The 16844-nt window shown below is 34.1% G+C and overlaps 1 protein-coding gene and 1 long non-coding RNA gene across 11 annotated transcripts; one reads left to right on the forward strand and one right to left on the reverse strand.

Annotated features, from left to right (window-relative positions):
- The first annotated feature begins 360 nt into the window (after positions 1 to 360).
- Positions 361 to 4715, forward strand: LOC126977332 (uncharacterized). 2 transcript variants are annotated; one of them, XR_007732185.1, is made up of 3 exons: positions 361 to 673; positions 889 to 2818; positions 3781 to 4715. It is a non-coding gene; the product is annotated as an uncharacterized LOC126977332 (long non-coding RNA). The 2 variants fall into 2 exon arrangements; XR_007732184.1 differs by lacking the exon at positions 361 to 673 and having other exon boundaries at positions 683 to 1679; positions 2643 to 2818.
- A 2687-nt stretch (positions 4716 to 7402) lies between these two features.
- Positions 7403 to 16827, reverse strand: LOC126977222 (ankyrin repeat and MYND domain-containing protein 1-like). 9 transcript variants are annotated; one of them, XM_050825937.1, is made up of 13 exons: positions 16604 to 16827; positions 15755 to 15928; positions 15200 to 15619; positions 14807 to 15124; positions 14543 to 14726; positions 13903 to 14398; positions 13374 to 13542; positions 12873 to 13085; positions 12442 to 12681; positions 11492 to 11630; positions 10892 to 11078; positions 8632 to 8995; positions 7403 to 7752 (listed from the first exon to the last, which is right to left on the reverse strand). In XM_050825937.1, the coding sequence occupies exons 1-13, from the start codon at positions 16742 to 16744 to the stop codon at positions 7543 to 7545; spliced, it is 3255 nt and encodes a 1084-aa protein (XP_050681894.1). In that variant the 5' UTR covers positions 16745 to 16827; the 3' UTR covers positions 7403 to 7542. The 9 variants fall into 9 exon arrangements, 7 of the variants coding, with proteins under 7 accessions (XP_050681894.1, XP_050681895.1, XP_050681897.1 ...); XM_050825938.1 differs by lacking the exon at positions 12442 to 12681; XM_050825940.1 differs by lacking the exon at positions 16604 to 16827 and having other exon boundaries at positions 15200 to 15634; positions 15755 to 15861.
- Between the last annotated feature and the right edge of the window lie 17 nt (positions 16828 to 16844).

The following is a 16844-nucleotide window of genomic DNA, read 5'->3' on the forward strand; positions in this document are numbered from 1 at the left end:
TGGGATAGATTGACATTGACATATTATCTCATATATATATATATATATATATATATATTTTTTTTCGTCCAATATTAGGACAGGCAAAGGGCCATTACTTCGTCGTTTTTAATGCTTTTTTTCTCTTTTAGTTTCTTCGCAATATTATGTCAAGTCCGATCATATTTTTTAAAGGCCGTAGCCAAGTCTCTTGTTTTGAAATTCAGAAGTATATCAGTTTCTTCGCAATATTATGTCAAGTCCGATCATATTTTTTTTAAAGGTTGTAGCCAAGTCTCTTGTTTTGAAATTCAGAAGTATATCAGTTTATCAGGCCGAAGCCAAGTCTCTAGTTATATTTTCCCGTCTGGACTGGGGTCTCAAATAATTTAATGTCATTTCAGTGTTAATACATAACTCAAGCGAGTTTCTCTTCTGTTTCTGACTTTCACTGTCATGTTTCAAGTCAATGTCATGTCGAATGTCGATATAAAATATACGAGATATGAATATAACAAATAACAATTTATTATTTACTAAATTGCTACGCTACTATTATATGCTACTAATAACTATTTAGCTATACTACTTAGTACCTAAAACTAAACTATTGTCTACCTCTTTAACTATATATAAAAATAATTACAATAATACTAAAATATATTAAACTACTGTATTTCCATACGTTATGCAGGTAACACATTTACCTATAGATAATATATAATTATTAAAATTTACCTAAGTAGTAGTGCTAAAATATATACAAATTAAATTACAATATCAAGTATCAATAGTGAATAGACTGAACCATGTCCATAACTAGTAAATATTATACTCTAGGGTCTAGAGGTAGAAGCCTCGGACAATTCAATACATAGGTATGTTACACTTTTTACAAATCTTTCACAGTGGAAAGAATAAATTCGTAGATTGCCAGGAAGCAATCTCTATTTGATAAAAGTTGCGGAAGAGAGCGCGGGATATTATCTGATGATTTATAAATGCTAAGTAGATGATCAATTAGTACAATCCTATCAAGTATAAAACTAGTAACTATGGCATTCGAAGAAAATGTGGTGAAGACTTTGGGGTTCGTTGGAATTACAGAAGTTGCAATTTGGAGATGGGATAAGGTTTATCCGATGAAGATGAACATTAAATAGACAATGGCCCAGACGTAAACGACACAAAACCGTATAAAATTTTCTGTTATGGTGTTGGTTGGAACCAAGGAATACCAATTGAATTAATTTCAGCATACCATTTACCCTTTGTTTCAATAGCTTGATACCAATGTTGTTTAAAGTTTTCTGTAATTTCCTTCTTAATACAGATTAGAAGATCAGATTGTGGAGGCGAAATCTGTTTATTAGAAAAAGGTATGAAGGTAAAAGGTAAGGTTGAAGAGTCGTTTGTGATGGATTCGGCAAGGAAATCAGCTTTTTCGTTACCTATAACACCAATATGTGAAGGTGTCCAAAAAAATACTATATTTTTTGAAAAGGATAATTGAAAGTATTTTTCTCGAATTTCGTGAATGATGTAATTTGTTTTAGAGTTGAGTCCAGGATTATCTAAAGCTTGTAAAACACTCATCCTATCAGTGACTATAACCCATTTATTAGAGACTTGCTTTTGGATATAATTCAGAGCTTCTAATATTGCCGAAGACTCTGCTGAGAAAATACTGAATTTTTCAGGTAACTTGTGCCTTAAGCCTCTCTCTGTAGTCACATCATAGAAAGCAGTTGCCACTGCCTCACTGTTTTTTGCAACATTAGTGTAGATTTGTTGATACCCCACAAAGTCTGATAAACCATTGAAGACATCCTCTTTATATTTTAATTTGTGGTGTATGACTATCTCTATAAGGCAAAACTTACTTAAATAAGAACCATTATAACAAGTTTAGAACAAACTTGTACTTGAGATATTTAAACCTCAGACTAAGTGGTGGTATATTTGCTTCAACCTGCATAGAAATGATGGGTGTTGAAATCATGGCACCCATGATAACCCGTAAACATCTATTTTGGACTTTATTTAGTTTTTCCACTAGTAATGATTTATGAGCATAACACAAATATCCATATTCAAAATGGCTCCATACTAAACTTTTGTAAAGTGTTAATAGTATTTTTGGTATACTGCTAAAGATTTGAGTATATTATAGGCTTTTAAAGCCCTATTTGTTAGATAGTCAATATATTAACACAGTTAAAATTAGATTGCAAAAATTACTCCTAAAAATTTTGTGGTTTTATCTTTTGGAATTAAATGATTATTATAATAAATGTTGATGGGCTTGGTTAGAAATGCATGAAATGCAATAACTTTGTTTTTAGCAGGACTGATATCCAAATTAAGAAAGTTAAAATATGAATTTAAGTTTTTAAGGGCATTGTTAAGTACACTGACAGTGCTTTGTATATTAGTACTTGAAAAGTAAACCACTAAATCATCAGCAAATTGAAGATTAGTAACTTCAGAGCCAAGTTCAAGATTTAGTCTATATATGTATAAAACAAAGAGAAGGGGACTTAAAATTCCACCTTGACTTACACCTTTATGTGAATATCTTGAACCGATCAATTTATTATTATATTTAACAAAAATTTCTCTGTCATTTAGAAAATAAAAAATCCATTCTATTATTTTTCCAGGAAATTGGAGTGAACTTAAAATGGATGAAAGAATATGCAAATTTACATTGTTGAAGGCACCAACTACTAAGCTACTAAGACTTTGTTGTTCTGAAAAGCATCATCAATATCCAAATATAAATGGCTAAGACTCTCTCTGGCAGAGCGACCACTGCGAAATCCAAACTGATTGCTTGGTAATATGCTATTATGTTCAACATAAAATTCAATCCTTTGTTTTAATAATTGTTCAAAAATTTTTCCAACACAATATGATGAAAGTAATTGGGCGATAAGAATCTGCCTCATTAGGGTTTTTGTTCAGTTTAAGTATTGGTACCAAACAATCAACTTTCCATTCGCAAGGTATGGTGTTAAATTTCCAGAGTAAATTTATAATTACCAAAAAAATTTGTAAGTTTGATGTATCTAACAACTGTAACATTTTATATGATATGCCATCAAGTCCACAAGCAGTATTCTTTCTTGATTTCAAAGCTGCCTGTAATTCAACTATTGTAAAGCTATCAGTCAGATATGAATTGCAGGGCAATGACTTAAGGCTACTATTTGAGATAGAAGTGTTCTCTACTGTATCAGGTGTGTATTTATGAAGAAAATTTGTAACCCAATCATCATTAATGAATTGTTTTCTTGTGTTATAAGTTTTATTAAACTTTCGCATTTTTTCCCACACTCTACTCATAGGAACCAAGCCAGTCGACACTAATTCTTTAATACAACTTTTTTCAAAGCTTGGGCCTTTTTGAATGAAATGTAATTTTGTAAAGTAGGGTATGTTTTGAATATAAAATAGGCATGTTTGCAGTCATCAACAGCTTTTGAACATTTTGCATTCCACCAAGGTAAAGGCAAGAATATTTTCTTACTTTTATCATGTGGAATATTTTTACTATTTAGATTATTATTGTTAATTCTTGATTTAGGCAATGAATTTTTAACAGTAGAAAGTAAAGTAACACATAATTGATTATATGAATTTAATGGATCATTTGCATCCACTACAAATTTTCTAACTAACTGGTTAATATTTTCTTTGTACATAGGCCAATCTACCAATTTTTAATTGAAATGATAAGGGATGATTTGAGATGACTTTGGTAAATGACTAATATAATCAATGTATATTCTGTTACAGTGGGAAGATGATATCCACCTAAAGGGGAATTGCAGACCTTCCATTCACAAGATAAAAGTAATGAAGAGGATACCATTGTCAAATCATTCGGCCTCCAACTGTTTGAGCCAACTGTAGTGGGACTTCCATCATTCAAAAGTGCCAAGTCATTCTCCTCCATGACATCTAAGATATCTCTACCACAAGTGTCTGTGCTTCCACAACCCCAAAGAGTATTATGTGCATTAAAATCACCAGCTATTATCATTGGACCAGGAATGGACTTTATTAAATTATTCAACTTTGATTTTGTAAAACTAGGAGTGGAACGTGGAGTGGACTATAGAAGCTTACTATTGATATTAATTTGTGGTTAATTTGTATTTGTATAACAATATTTTGTATTGAATCATCATATGAAGTAATTACATTTTGAAAATGAATACTATTATGAACTATAACAGCCACACCATTATGAGCATTACCACAGTCATTTCTCACAATGGTATAGCCTTTTATACTAAGTTTCATAGAAGGTTTTAACCAGGTCTCTGAAATTAAAGCTTTGTGAATTTGTTTATCACTAAGAAATTTCTTGAAAACATTTTTATTATGCATAATGCTTTGAGCATTCCACTGCATAATATTTAAGGTGTTGAAATTGAATTTGAAGTGAAAAAAAAAATGATTTTCAGTAAATTCTTAGTCAATAAAAAAAATACTTTGAGAGTCTAATTAATGTTAGGTGTTATTGTTTTTTAATGTTGCATGTAAAATATCTGTAATATTTTGACTGTTAATTGCCATATTTTCTGTTTTATTTAATGATATAATTCTGATTAACGATTCTGTTATCAAATTAATTACTTTCTTGTCTGAAAGTAATTTAGAGATATCTAGTGGATTTTTATTTAAGCTGGGGAAATTACTTTCATTAAATAAAGATGAGTAAGGTCTTGAAATAAATTTGTTTTTATTTTCTGTGATTTTTTGTTGTTTTACAGGGCATTTGCCCGAAATAGCAATATTCCCCTTTGCAGTGAACACATACTGCTTTTTCTACAGTGATGGTGCAAGTTTTGAAAGAATGTCCATCACCACAAACTGAACACCTTTCAGCATTTTTACAAAATTTGGCAAGATGTCCATACCTTAAACATCGGTAACACTGCTTCACAGCAGGTACATATGGCAATACTGCCAATCTCCACATCTGCAGATAGACATAGTCTGGAAGAGAAGTGGAGCTTGCAAATGTGATTGCAACAGTCTGAGTAGGCTGCAATGAAAATGTATTGTTAAATCTCTCACGCTTCATTTTGCGTCTGACACTAATTATTTTTTTTTGTGCTTAATGCTAGCGCTTTAAAAATATTTTTGTTAGACATATCAATTGGTACAGAGGTTATCACTCCAGTCAATTCAGTGGATGAAGCTGGTATTGATGCGATAATGTCTTGTTCTTTTAAGAATGAAGAGTTATCTAAAAATGCATTAGCTAAGTTGGCTTTATCAAAGATTACGCCGATTTTAAATTTGTTGATTTTTTTTAAATATTTAATTCCCTTCACAAAACGTTGGAAACAATTGCTAAGGCTTAGCATATCGCGTGTTCCGATAGGTTTTTTTTCCTCTTTACTTTGGATGAATACGATAAATTCATAACCTGCCGCGTTATCTTCTGGATATCTTCCATTAATTAATCAGTCACCATGTATGGTTTATATTTGGTGGCTTCATTTTCTATTTCATTATCCTCTTCACTAGAAGAGAACAAATGGAGTTCCTCATCAGGAGGTTTCTCCTTTTTCTTTCGCTTAGACATAGCGCGAAAGTTAGCGCCAAAACTTAAAAAAACTTACGGAACACCTAGGCAATTACTATTAAATATCTTAAAAATTGAAAGAATAGTCAGAACTATAAAAATATGTACAATAATTTCAAAAAGTAATAAAGAAATATAATTTAAAATTAAAGAAGAAAATAAATACCGCCCTCACGCTTCGAAGCTTCCCGCGCTCTCTTTTATTTTCTAAATTTGGCCCGCCCGCGCCGAATTGACATTTGACATTGACATAGTATCTCATATGAGTCATATTGTTTCCGAGTATTTTTTTTGAATATAAGAACATGTGCCATCTTAATACTAATCACAGAAGAATAATATTGTAATAATAAGAAGGCAATGACGTTCTAAATACAGATATAGACAAATCATGGCGTATAAATACAAAGCCGCAATATGGAACATTGTAATAGTCACTTACGGAGGATCCGTTTTGATGAATACTTTTTTAGAGTTACCTATGTTTCGTCTCTGTTCCCAATATTTGTTATCAACTTCAAACATCTAGGGTTAGGCTTAGGTACGCTTACCTAAAAGGCTGACAATGCTTCTGTATTTCCTCGAGAGGCCTAGGGCGCAGTTTGAGTATGGAATGCATGTAGATTTTCATCACGTGTACCCCTTTTATGTTTGCCCCCTCATATATTATAAAAAGACATTAACGATAAAAGCAAAAAATTCTGCCTACCATCATTCGTCTTTTGCTACGCTCACTATTTATACCCGAATATTTAAAAAACTCTCGATAAAACACATTGACTGTATCAAATAATAATTTCTTGAGAATTTTTGTTCTTCATGTTGTTCAATCTATTGCCAGGTTACCAACACTGAATAATTTAAAACCACCTTCTCCATTAAAATCTTAAATAGGAATTTCAATCCTTTGATTCACCGGATTACAATAGGTTGATGGTGGTAGGCCATTGACAGTCCTCATACCTACGCTAAAAATTGTACACTTTATAATTCTAGTGATCTCACAGACCACAGTATCTACTCATAGAAAACCAATACTTACGTAGGTACCTATTGCCAGCTTAGGCAGGCCTGTCTTCCTACACTCCCGTGTAGTTGTCGAAAGCGTAAGTACATGCGGTAGCCTCTACAGAGAGGCTATCCAGTAAGGAGTAGTGAATAGTGAAGCACGCGTGAGCACTGAGCATTGCTAGTCACCTTACTACACTGGTCCAACCGATCATTGAAAAATGGAGAACCATAAAAAACGCAATGCATGTTAAAGGTCATTGCAATCCAAAAAAATATTTTTAAGCTTCCTAAAGACGCTGAAACAATTAATTTAAAGTGATTATTAATTTTGAAATTACCATTCATGATAGCTACCTTTTTATTTCTAACTAAGTAGGTTTGACTACGTCGTGGTCTTGCAACGCATACATTACTATCTGCAACTATTGTAGGATTGACAACGAAATAATATTAATTTAAAATTACGATTACATACCTATTTATATTATAGAGGAAACCACAGAACACTTTTACTCTAACGAGGAAGAAACTGAGCTATTTTTTAAGTTACCTAACCTTTTACTCGTTAGGTACAGGTAAGAGTCACGTGATAGAAAGAGAGGCAACTTTTAGGTGGATTAAAATTTAGAATAAAAGCGCTGTGCAATTTGAATTACACCTTATTGCATGGCCGCAAGAGTCCCTATTTCTTTCATTGATTTTGCAGAGTGAGTCTTAATATATTCTTTATTAAAATATATTCTTTGGCATAGGACTGGAATCTTAAGGATCGCTTCGAAATGAGAACAACTTCAATATTTTAAAATGATATATTTGACATAATTTACACTTATTCATTTCAATTTCCAAGCCTCTACAGAATTATTGATTTATTTTGAAAAGCTTAAAACAAATATAAATTAAATAGGCATTATTAAAAACAAATTAAATGCCAGCTTTTGTATTTCTCATGGTTTTAAAATATCCACCACTAAAGGTTTACTTTCGGGAAAATATCTTTTACTCAAGTCATCACTACAGGGATGGCAGGAAACTCGATCAATATTAACTCGCATACAGTCAAATGAGCAGAATGAAACTAGTTTACAGACACCACATAAAATATAATCATCTTCTAGAGGTAAAGCACATTCGAAGCAGACATTGAACTTATTTTTCTGAAAAAAAAGAGAGCTCATTTAATTTTAATAATTTTGTATTATTTGTGTTTAATATTTATACAATATTTATATATTTTAATTATTGTGCTTCTTAAAATAAAACACAAGAGCAATTATGCTCGCTGGTCATATAATGTTACGTGATTATTGACATTAGGGGTTTTGCAAAAGATTTTTGAAGTCTGGCCCACTTGAAACAAGAAAATCGTTCTATGATTGGAATAATCATAAGCGTGAATGAAGGTATTATTGAGGAGAACACTGAACCGGGTATATATATCGAACCAACGATATATTTAATAATCCTTTGAATGAAGTATATAACTAATTACGGCGAACGAAAACTGTTATGCTATCATAATTCTCTATAGAAATAGTATGTCTAACTGGGTGAGTTAATAAGAAGCGAGACCTATTCTTTCTTTCGTTATTTATAAATGGACACTGCTGCCACCAAGCAGAAGTATACAAGCACTATTTGTTTAAAGGTTTGAGATCTCTCTGCCTGGACCTAATGGTAGGCAACTTCTATCTCAAAACAGGGTTTCTACTTGGTATATTAGTACGTTACTATCACGCCGTTCAATATACTGGCTATAAAAATAAATTATATAGAACAGTCGGGTAACACGTGAGTAGGTCTTTAAATGTAAAAAATCTCATCCAACTGTACATACTTTCGAGTTTTGCGAAGAAAAACTTTCCCTGTAACTTCACTTTTTATACTTTATAATAAATATAATAAAGTGCCGTTGGCCTTATGTATAACAATCAATCCTCAATCACCTTTGGTTTGGCCTTACAATTATAATAACTTTACTATGTCATATATTATTGTGTTTATGGCCCAAAAATAATAATAATATAATACATTACCGCTTCCATAGTTTCTGGCTGTACATAAGAACGTTTCCAGCATAAATCCTGCATGGCATATTTAGAATTGCCAAAATATTGATTCAACATGTGGCGTACATCTTTCTCTATTAGCCCTTTCACAACAGCCGTTACTTTCGATCCTAAATTTAAATCTCTTTTATCAGGATCAAAGTAACGCCAAGCTAAAAAAGTCACTATGCAGAGCAAGTGTTTTAGAACTGTCATATCTTTATATATTTGATTCTTGGTCGTTCCTAGAATTTTCCAAATTTCGAGGCATCGATGAGGCGTTACCCATAAACCGATACATTTCTTTTTTTTCCATTCATTTAGAATTAAATTCCAATGCCGGTGCTTGAATCTTAAAAAAAATACCATATAATGTTAGTCTGTTAAGTCATAGATTATAGATTTCTCTAATCTCTATACACATTATGCAACTACTTGGATTAAACCGACAAGCAGAATGAAATGATTAACGTTAAAGTTAATAAAATTTATCTAATCAATTTAAATTTAATTTCCCTATAAGTAAGCCAGAAAGTCACAAACACCTTTGGCGTATCTAAGCCTTGTCCACATACAACGAACAACGGCTTTCGAAAGCTCTCTTCCGCTCCATGGTTCTTCTCTTCGTCGAATTCATTCTATGAGGACCCGCCTACTATGAAAATGGCGCGCATTCAAAAATCGTAGAAAATTGGAAATATGCATATCTTTATTTTATAAGGGAAAAAACAACGTGTTTACGATTATTAGCTTAAGTCTTATTAACGCTTTTCTTAACAGGTTATTTGTTACATAAACATACCAACATCTGTTCTCTCAATTTCTTTTTAATAAAGTAAGATAAAATCTTGAACAAAAGCGATTCAAAGGAGGATTCATTCCGCGTGCAACGCAGAGCAGCTCGAATTGTTGGGGACCCAGTGCTCTGTGAACGGCTGGATCACTTGGCGTTGCGTAGAGACGTCGCTTCATTGTGTGTCTTCTACCGCATTTATCACGGGAGTGTTCCGAAGAGCTGTTTAACCTGATTCCTGCCGCCGAATTCCACCTTCGCACGACACGTCAAAAGTTAGGATATCATCCCCACCATCTGGATGTGTGGCGGTCCTCCACAGTGCGGTTTTTAAGGAGCTTTCTTTTCTACAAAGCTGTGGAATGAGCTTCCTTATGCGGTGTTTCCGGGACGATACGACATGGTACCTTCAAAAAAGCGCGTACACTTTCCTTAAAGGCTGGCAACGCTCCTGTGATTCCTCTGGTGTTGCAAGAGATTGTGAGCGGCGGTGATCACTTAACAACAGGTGACCCGTACGCTCGTTTGTCCTCCTATTCCATACAAAAAAAAATGAGATACTTCTTAAGGAATTCTTATACATTCGCATACAGACTTCGTAAGTAAATGCATTTTTGAGCAAGTGTGTTAAAAGCTTTTACTGATAGCGCTAGGTGAAGGAATTCGAGATGGCCATTGGACGGAAAATGTTTATTTATCGTAGGGCAAACGTGCTTGCAGGTCGTTTGATAGTGTCGCAAACTATGCTCACTTCATTACAGGAACTCAAGACAAGACAAGCAGTCCAAACCATTAAGTCTATATTGTCCTTACGTTGTCATATTTTTAGACTACTATTTCCGCAAGTAGAAAAAGATCCGTATAACATCGTCGCTTGACGAATTAATATTGTCAAGTTAACGTGGAGTGCCCCATGAATTACCGATTAGTCTATCAGCGTGTTCTTGTATAAATTTATGATGTATAATTTTACAAAACGTGAAATGGTATCTCATACTCTTTCTCACATTTTATGAAGAAGAAATTAAGATTCAATATAAAGAATGTACTCAAGTTTACAAAAGCTTCTGTCGCGTGCAGCGCATGCTTCATATTCTCGAAAGACTCAAATATATCAACCCTGATCAAGTGTGTTTTGTCACTATCTTTATATAACTGTACATTGGAGACAAAATACTATTGATCTCGGATTACTTATCGAAATACCTTTTGAATTACGGACCTCAGTTTGGTATGTAGTATGCACATGCATATAATTGTAACCGACTTCGGGTTCGTGACGCTAGACAATTTCGAGCAACGTGTGTTATGTTCGACCCTCGCTTGGTATTTTCTAGCAGGAATGCTAAAATTCCAGCTGACAAAGTACAACTTTTCGCAACTGTGATGACTTTGAACTGCGGACTGCATGCTTTGCACCAAGTTTGTTGATGGACTAACATAAAATATGCTTACTTATTTATTGTGGCCACAAGCTCCTTCACCAAGCCTCCCTGAATCCAGCGAATATGCAATAGCCTCGCGCACTCCTTCACCAAATCTATAGCTTGTTTGTAATCCTCTTTATCATCACTCAGAGCTATTGCTTTTGTTGGATCATTTTTACTGTCAGGTTTTTTTGATTTCGACGCCGGGGCAGAAGCTTAAAATAAAAAGTACTAGTAATTTTTTCCCGAGCATAAAAAATAAAATATGAGGAGATGGGAGAACAAAGTCACCGATATAATCCAAGTTGGTTGCGAAGCTGAAGTGGCAGTGGGCAGGGCACATAGCTCGACGGACAGATGGCCGTTGGGGCAGGTAAGTCCTCGAATGGCGACCACGTACCGTAAGACATAGTGTTGGTAGGCCCCCTACAAGATGGACTGACGATCTGGTCAAGATCGCCGGAATACGTTGGACGATGGCAGCGCAGGACCGATCGTCATGGTGATCTTTGGGGAAGGCCTTTGTCCAGCTGTGGACGTCTTCCGGCTGATGAGGATGATGATGATCCCATATTTACTTAAAATATAGACAACGATAAGATAATGCTTTAAATAGAACTTCACCTACTTGAAGGGGCTCCCTTTCCATGCGAGTTTTCTAATTCCACTAACGTTTTCGTTGCGAAAACAAAGATATTGGCATATGCTTCGTCTCCGCTTTTACATGGTAATAACGGATCCGCACCGTATAACAGCAAGTTCGTAAGCTTGAAAAGAATTTATTTTATGTATCGTTTCTCAAGGGTCAAACTGCTACTTATTATGGTCATACTTTATGTAACATTAATACAATAATTAAAAACCCCCAATGCTCAAAAGACGAAAAAAATGTAACAACCAAAGATTCAGCGGCATTTCAGCCCAATGAATTGAATATATTAAATAAAACACTTTTAAAGGATTAAAACGCGTGTGATTGTAACTGTGTTATTCCATTAGATTTTTGGGTAGTTAAGACAAAGATAATACTATTAATTGAATATAATAGTTAAGATCGTAACACCAAAGTGCAAAATGTATAGAACAACTTCGCAACAGGTAATAGGCGACAAGTGGATAAAGGCGGTATGGTGGAGGCAGAGGACAATAGCCGGCAATCACTACCTGAGTGCCAGCGGAGCACTCGGAGTAGCACACTTCTGAGTTATTAAAACAATAATTCTATTATGAAATTATTAAATTTCAATCTGCCTATTAATGAATTATAAATTATTATTAGGTAAGTCAAATGTAAATTTTATTGTTAAATATCATTTATTTCCGTTAAATTAAATGTTTTATTTAAAATTTACAGCAGTTGTTGGCCGCACGCTCCAAGTACCTTGGTTAATAATTTTTGTTGGTTAACTTTGTTGTTGACAATTCCGGAAGGGTGGATGAAGTATCACAAGAGAAGTAAGTTTGAATGGGAAGGTCCCATTATGCGCGAAACGGAGATATTTGCAACGAGTTATGCAGAATTAATCTAATGAACAACGTTCGATGAACGAAAAATCAGATATTACATTATGATCTTACCGTGTGTAATCTTTGACTGCCGTTAATGCTTTTGAAGTATTGCAAGCAAAACATCTTAACAAGAATGTTTTGATTCTGGTCATTGATGATACAGTTAAGGTTTGTCTTTGAGCCTTTTATGAAGACCTCTAAGATATCAATACTTTTCGACATTGCGAAGTCGATCGCTGATCGTCCAAGAAACTGAGCAGCTGGGTTACAATTGTTATCTAGCAATAGATCTACCAATTGGTAGCGAACCTAGAAACGAAATAAACTTCCTTTGATAATGAAACAATTTTATTTGTAATGTAGAATTTTATCTAAATGTGAGAAAATGGTCTATAATATATTTATGTTGGACTTCAACGGATATGTAATCAGATCATCCTAGTCGACGGGTAGTATGCAGGTAATTGACTTTTTCATCAACAATATAAAATTATAATAACCTCTTCTTCAATATCGGTTTCCAAATTCCTCGCAACAACAGCATGCAGGAGCGTGGGACCAACTCCTATAACTCCGTTTAGGTCACTATTGTCTGAATACGGTACTCTACGATCAGCATCCGCTCCACATTCTAGGAGCACTTTGACCACATTAAAGTTTTCGTGTGTAAATTCACGAGATATTGCAATATCCAATGGGGAATAATTCATTGACTAAAATGAAAAAATATTTTTACACGTTGTTTTTAAATGTTAATGGGCTGCACTTTTGCACCATAAATACTTGCTTAAGTGAATAAGAGGGCAAATTAATTTATAATAATATACCTTAAGCTAAGTGATCACCATGCTTTATGTTTTATTTGCCTTGTTACTGCACGGAATCAAAACAAGAGAAGTTGCAAAGGGGTTAATTTAATGACATGAGACGACGAATGGACACCGTTGGACATGAAGTCACTTAACAAAAATATAAAAATTTAATACTGAAGTTATATTTACCTGTCGATATACTTCATTGACATCAGCTCCGTGTTCTACTAATGCAGTTATAATATCCGGAGAGTTGCTTAAAATTGCCATGAATAAAGCTGAATGTGGACAACGGACCAATCTTGGGTCTGCACCATTTATTAATAGCTCGAAAATCGTTTGTTTAATCTTATTCAACCTATATGTATAATTAAAATAATTGTTATAAATATTAGCGTTATTAATATAATACCTAGGCAGTTTTCGACACCAAATTGATCACTTTTATTTTTGGAGATTTTCTGTGATGGGTATATTTGTTTTGTGTATGTTGTATTAAGGACTTAATACTATTTGTTAATATGTACTTTCAAATCGCTTTCAAATAAATTATGAGTTTATATTATAGTTCATACAAAAATAATATTATGAAAGACCCAATACACGATCATAATATCACAAAATCGATTGAGTTGTAAAAAGTACTCAGCTCTTAGTTTTAATTGGCCTTGCTATGATAAATATTTTGAATCGAATAGAATAATATTTCAGTACATACATATCCAGTCTTATTCTTTCAGCACTACTCAATGATACGCAATCAATAATATCTTTACTTGTACATATATTATCTTTACTAGGTTTGGCAGTATCTTTAGCTTTAGATACAGTTTTTTTTGGTAATTTATCTGTATTCTTTTTTTGTTCATCCTCCATATTTTCTATATCCCTGATCATATCATTAACTTGAAAGGCATAAGCAGCCAGGTTAGTTGGGGCTGGACCAATTAGCAAATTGTTCACTATGATTGTATATTCTTTTAAAGCTTTGTCGTGAATGTCCATTTCCTCTGATACAGAATCAAATGAGTCCGTTTCATCTAGTAATTTTATAGGTGCATCAACTTTTTTTGGGCTCTTGTCTTTCAAGGATATTAGAGATTTAATTTTCCTGTTACTTATATTCTTAGTTTTGCTTGAGTTTTTATGTAAGCTTCCAGTTATATTTTGAGACGTTAGCTCCCGATTAATGTTCCACTCAACTGCTTGTGGTGCTATCATTATAAAAATAATAATATATTTATTTTATTTTTAAATGTAGGTAGGTATACTATAAAAGACAATAGTTACACTTGTGTCTTCACGAGTGTAACTATTGTCTTACGTAGGAATTTATTATCTTTAATATATTAACTTACGAGTTATTGGAACTTCTGGAGGTGGTAGAAATGTTTGAAGAATTATGTTATTTGAAATATCTTTGTATGCACACATGTATCTGATGAGCGCAACTCCAAGAGCCGTGCAACAAGAATCATTAAAATTATCTACATTGGCGCCTGCCTCTACGAGAAAACGTATAACATTGACTTGATCACCACTCTACAATAAAAACAATGAGATTGTTGTCTTTGAAATGTAATAAATATAAAATATAAATAGTTTTTGTGGGACAAACTTACAGTAGCATACATGAGAGGAGAATTCCCCTGAGAATCCATTACGTTTGCACAAGCTTTATTACTATTGACTAGCTCTGCAACATTTGAAGTATAACCTAAGTAGCTCGTTAAAAGTAAAGTTCTAGAGTTGATTTCGTCTACTCCAGGACGCCGAAAGTGGTGTCTTGCTCCAGATAAAATTGGATAGATATCGACTTCATCACTATCCCTTTGATATTCATGTTGGAATGAGTGTGTGAACATATTTATCATTTCATTCGAGTTATTCCACGCATAGTACCTTTCAGTTTCAGGTGTTTCAAGATTTTCAAATATGTCCTAAAATAAATACTTTGTTTACCCAAAAAATTAATTTAATCAACCTTGGAACTTGTAATAGCAATACATGTATACCTGGATATTTTTGGAATTAAGATGAGTATTAGTTTCTAGTATTTTATAGATTTTGTTGTAATAATTGAATTCAAAAAATTCAACGGGGCATAGAGGGCTATTGTGGTCTGTGCAATTTTTTGGATATAACTTATTCCACTTATCTACTGCCATTTTGGGATCAGCCCCGTACTTTTTAAGTAAATCGATAGCACTATTGGTTTCTCCAATCAGTCTTTCACTCGCTGTCAATAAAGTCCGCATTGCTTCGACAAAATTTCGTCCAAGGGGGGTCGCCATGAAGTCGGGAATGACGCTGGGCGAGACTGGAGACCAGGCTAGTCTGACCAATTGAGCACCTCTCCAAAGTCCAACATCGTTATTCATTTTTGCATCAGATTGTACTCCCGGACCAAATCTTATGTTGTTACAAAATAAGCCCTGAAATTATTTGCCCTATAAAATTAAAATGTAGATATAGATGTAAATTCTGACTGTCTATGTTTTGCGTAAGGTTATTGAAGACTTTTAGTAGCAAAATCATTATTTTACCATTCAGCCAAAAATTAACTCAACTCTGAATGTTTTTCCGTCAGGAAAAGACATAAGTCCATAGCCGTGCATGGTGTTGTTATAAAAATATCCTTCGTACGTGTGATCCACGCCTGCCTCTCCACGTATCCTCCAGCGATATTCACCTCGCCCATGCATCGAGTTCCGAGTGAAACAGCCTCTATAAGTTTCTAGCGACTAAAATCATTATGAAAACTTTTTAAGCATATAATTATAACGGCATGGTAAGGTCATATGGTGTTGGATAAATTAAAAAATAATAATAGCATGGAGGATCAAAGTCACAGACATAGCTCAAATGATTGCGAAACTGAAGTGGAAGTGGGCAGGGCACATAGCCCGACTGACAGATGGCCGGTGGGGTAGAAAAGTCCTCGAATGACACGCACCGGTACACGCAGTGTTGGTAGGCCCCCACAAGATGGACCGACGATCTGTTCAAGATCGCCGGAATACATTGGATGAGGGCAGCGCAGGACCGATCGTCGTGGAGATCTTTAGGGGAAGCCTTTATCCAGCTGTGGACGTCTTACGGCTGAAATGATGATAATGAATAGCATGGGCTGTACAAAGTACAAATTTTTATGTAAGTTCTAATTCTCACCAATACTGTTAACAGTACTGGGTGGTCGATATAGAGTCTAACTAGTAACTATTGCAGGAAGGGAAATATAGGTGCACGCACGACCCACAGGTTTGCGTAGGCAGGCCCGCCTCAGGTAAGCTTTCGTGAACTGAGGCAAAGTAATGTTAACCTAGGAGGCTAGGTCCGTCGTATGAAGTAATTAAGAAAATCAATTCATGTAGGTGTACGGCAGTAGTCACTTTTTATAGTAAGTCTTGGAAACATACCTTTGCTCCACTCCAATTATTTTCACCGGAACCATTCTTCCTATATTTGGCATCTCTTTCCCCTGTGTAATATTGGTCATAAGGCCAACTTTTTTTTGTGTTTGTTCTATTCACCCCTCTTAATTTAACCACGGTAGTCATAAGTATAAATTCAAATGTAAATAAGATCTTGTAAATTATATAAAAAATATTTTTCGATGTTACAAAAGTAAGTGGATCGCGTTGTCACTTTTGACATGAT

Source organism: Leptidea sinapis, chromosome 44, assembly GCF_905404315.1.
Source record: "Leptidea sinapis chromosome 44, ilLepSina1.1, whole genome shotgun sequence".
Classification (NCBI taxonomy): Eukaryota; Metazoa; Arthropoda; class Insecta; order Lepidoptera; family Pieridae; genus Leptidea; species Leptidea sinapis.

Bases quoted from the DNA above. Each gene is read 5' to 3' on its own strand.
- LOC126977222 (XM_050825937.1), bottom strand. From the start codon at position 16,744: ATGACTACCGTGGTTAAATTAAGAGGGGTGAATAGAACAAACACAAAA. The intron at 15,125-15,199 runs GTATACATGTAT...TATTTATTTTAG, and splicing joins TTAATTCCAAAAATATCCAG to GACATATTTGAAAATCTTGA. The intron at 14,727-14,806 runs GTAAGTTTGTCC...TTTTTATTGTAG, and splicing joins CTCCTCTCATGTATGCTACT to AGTGGTGATCAAGTCAATGT.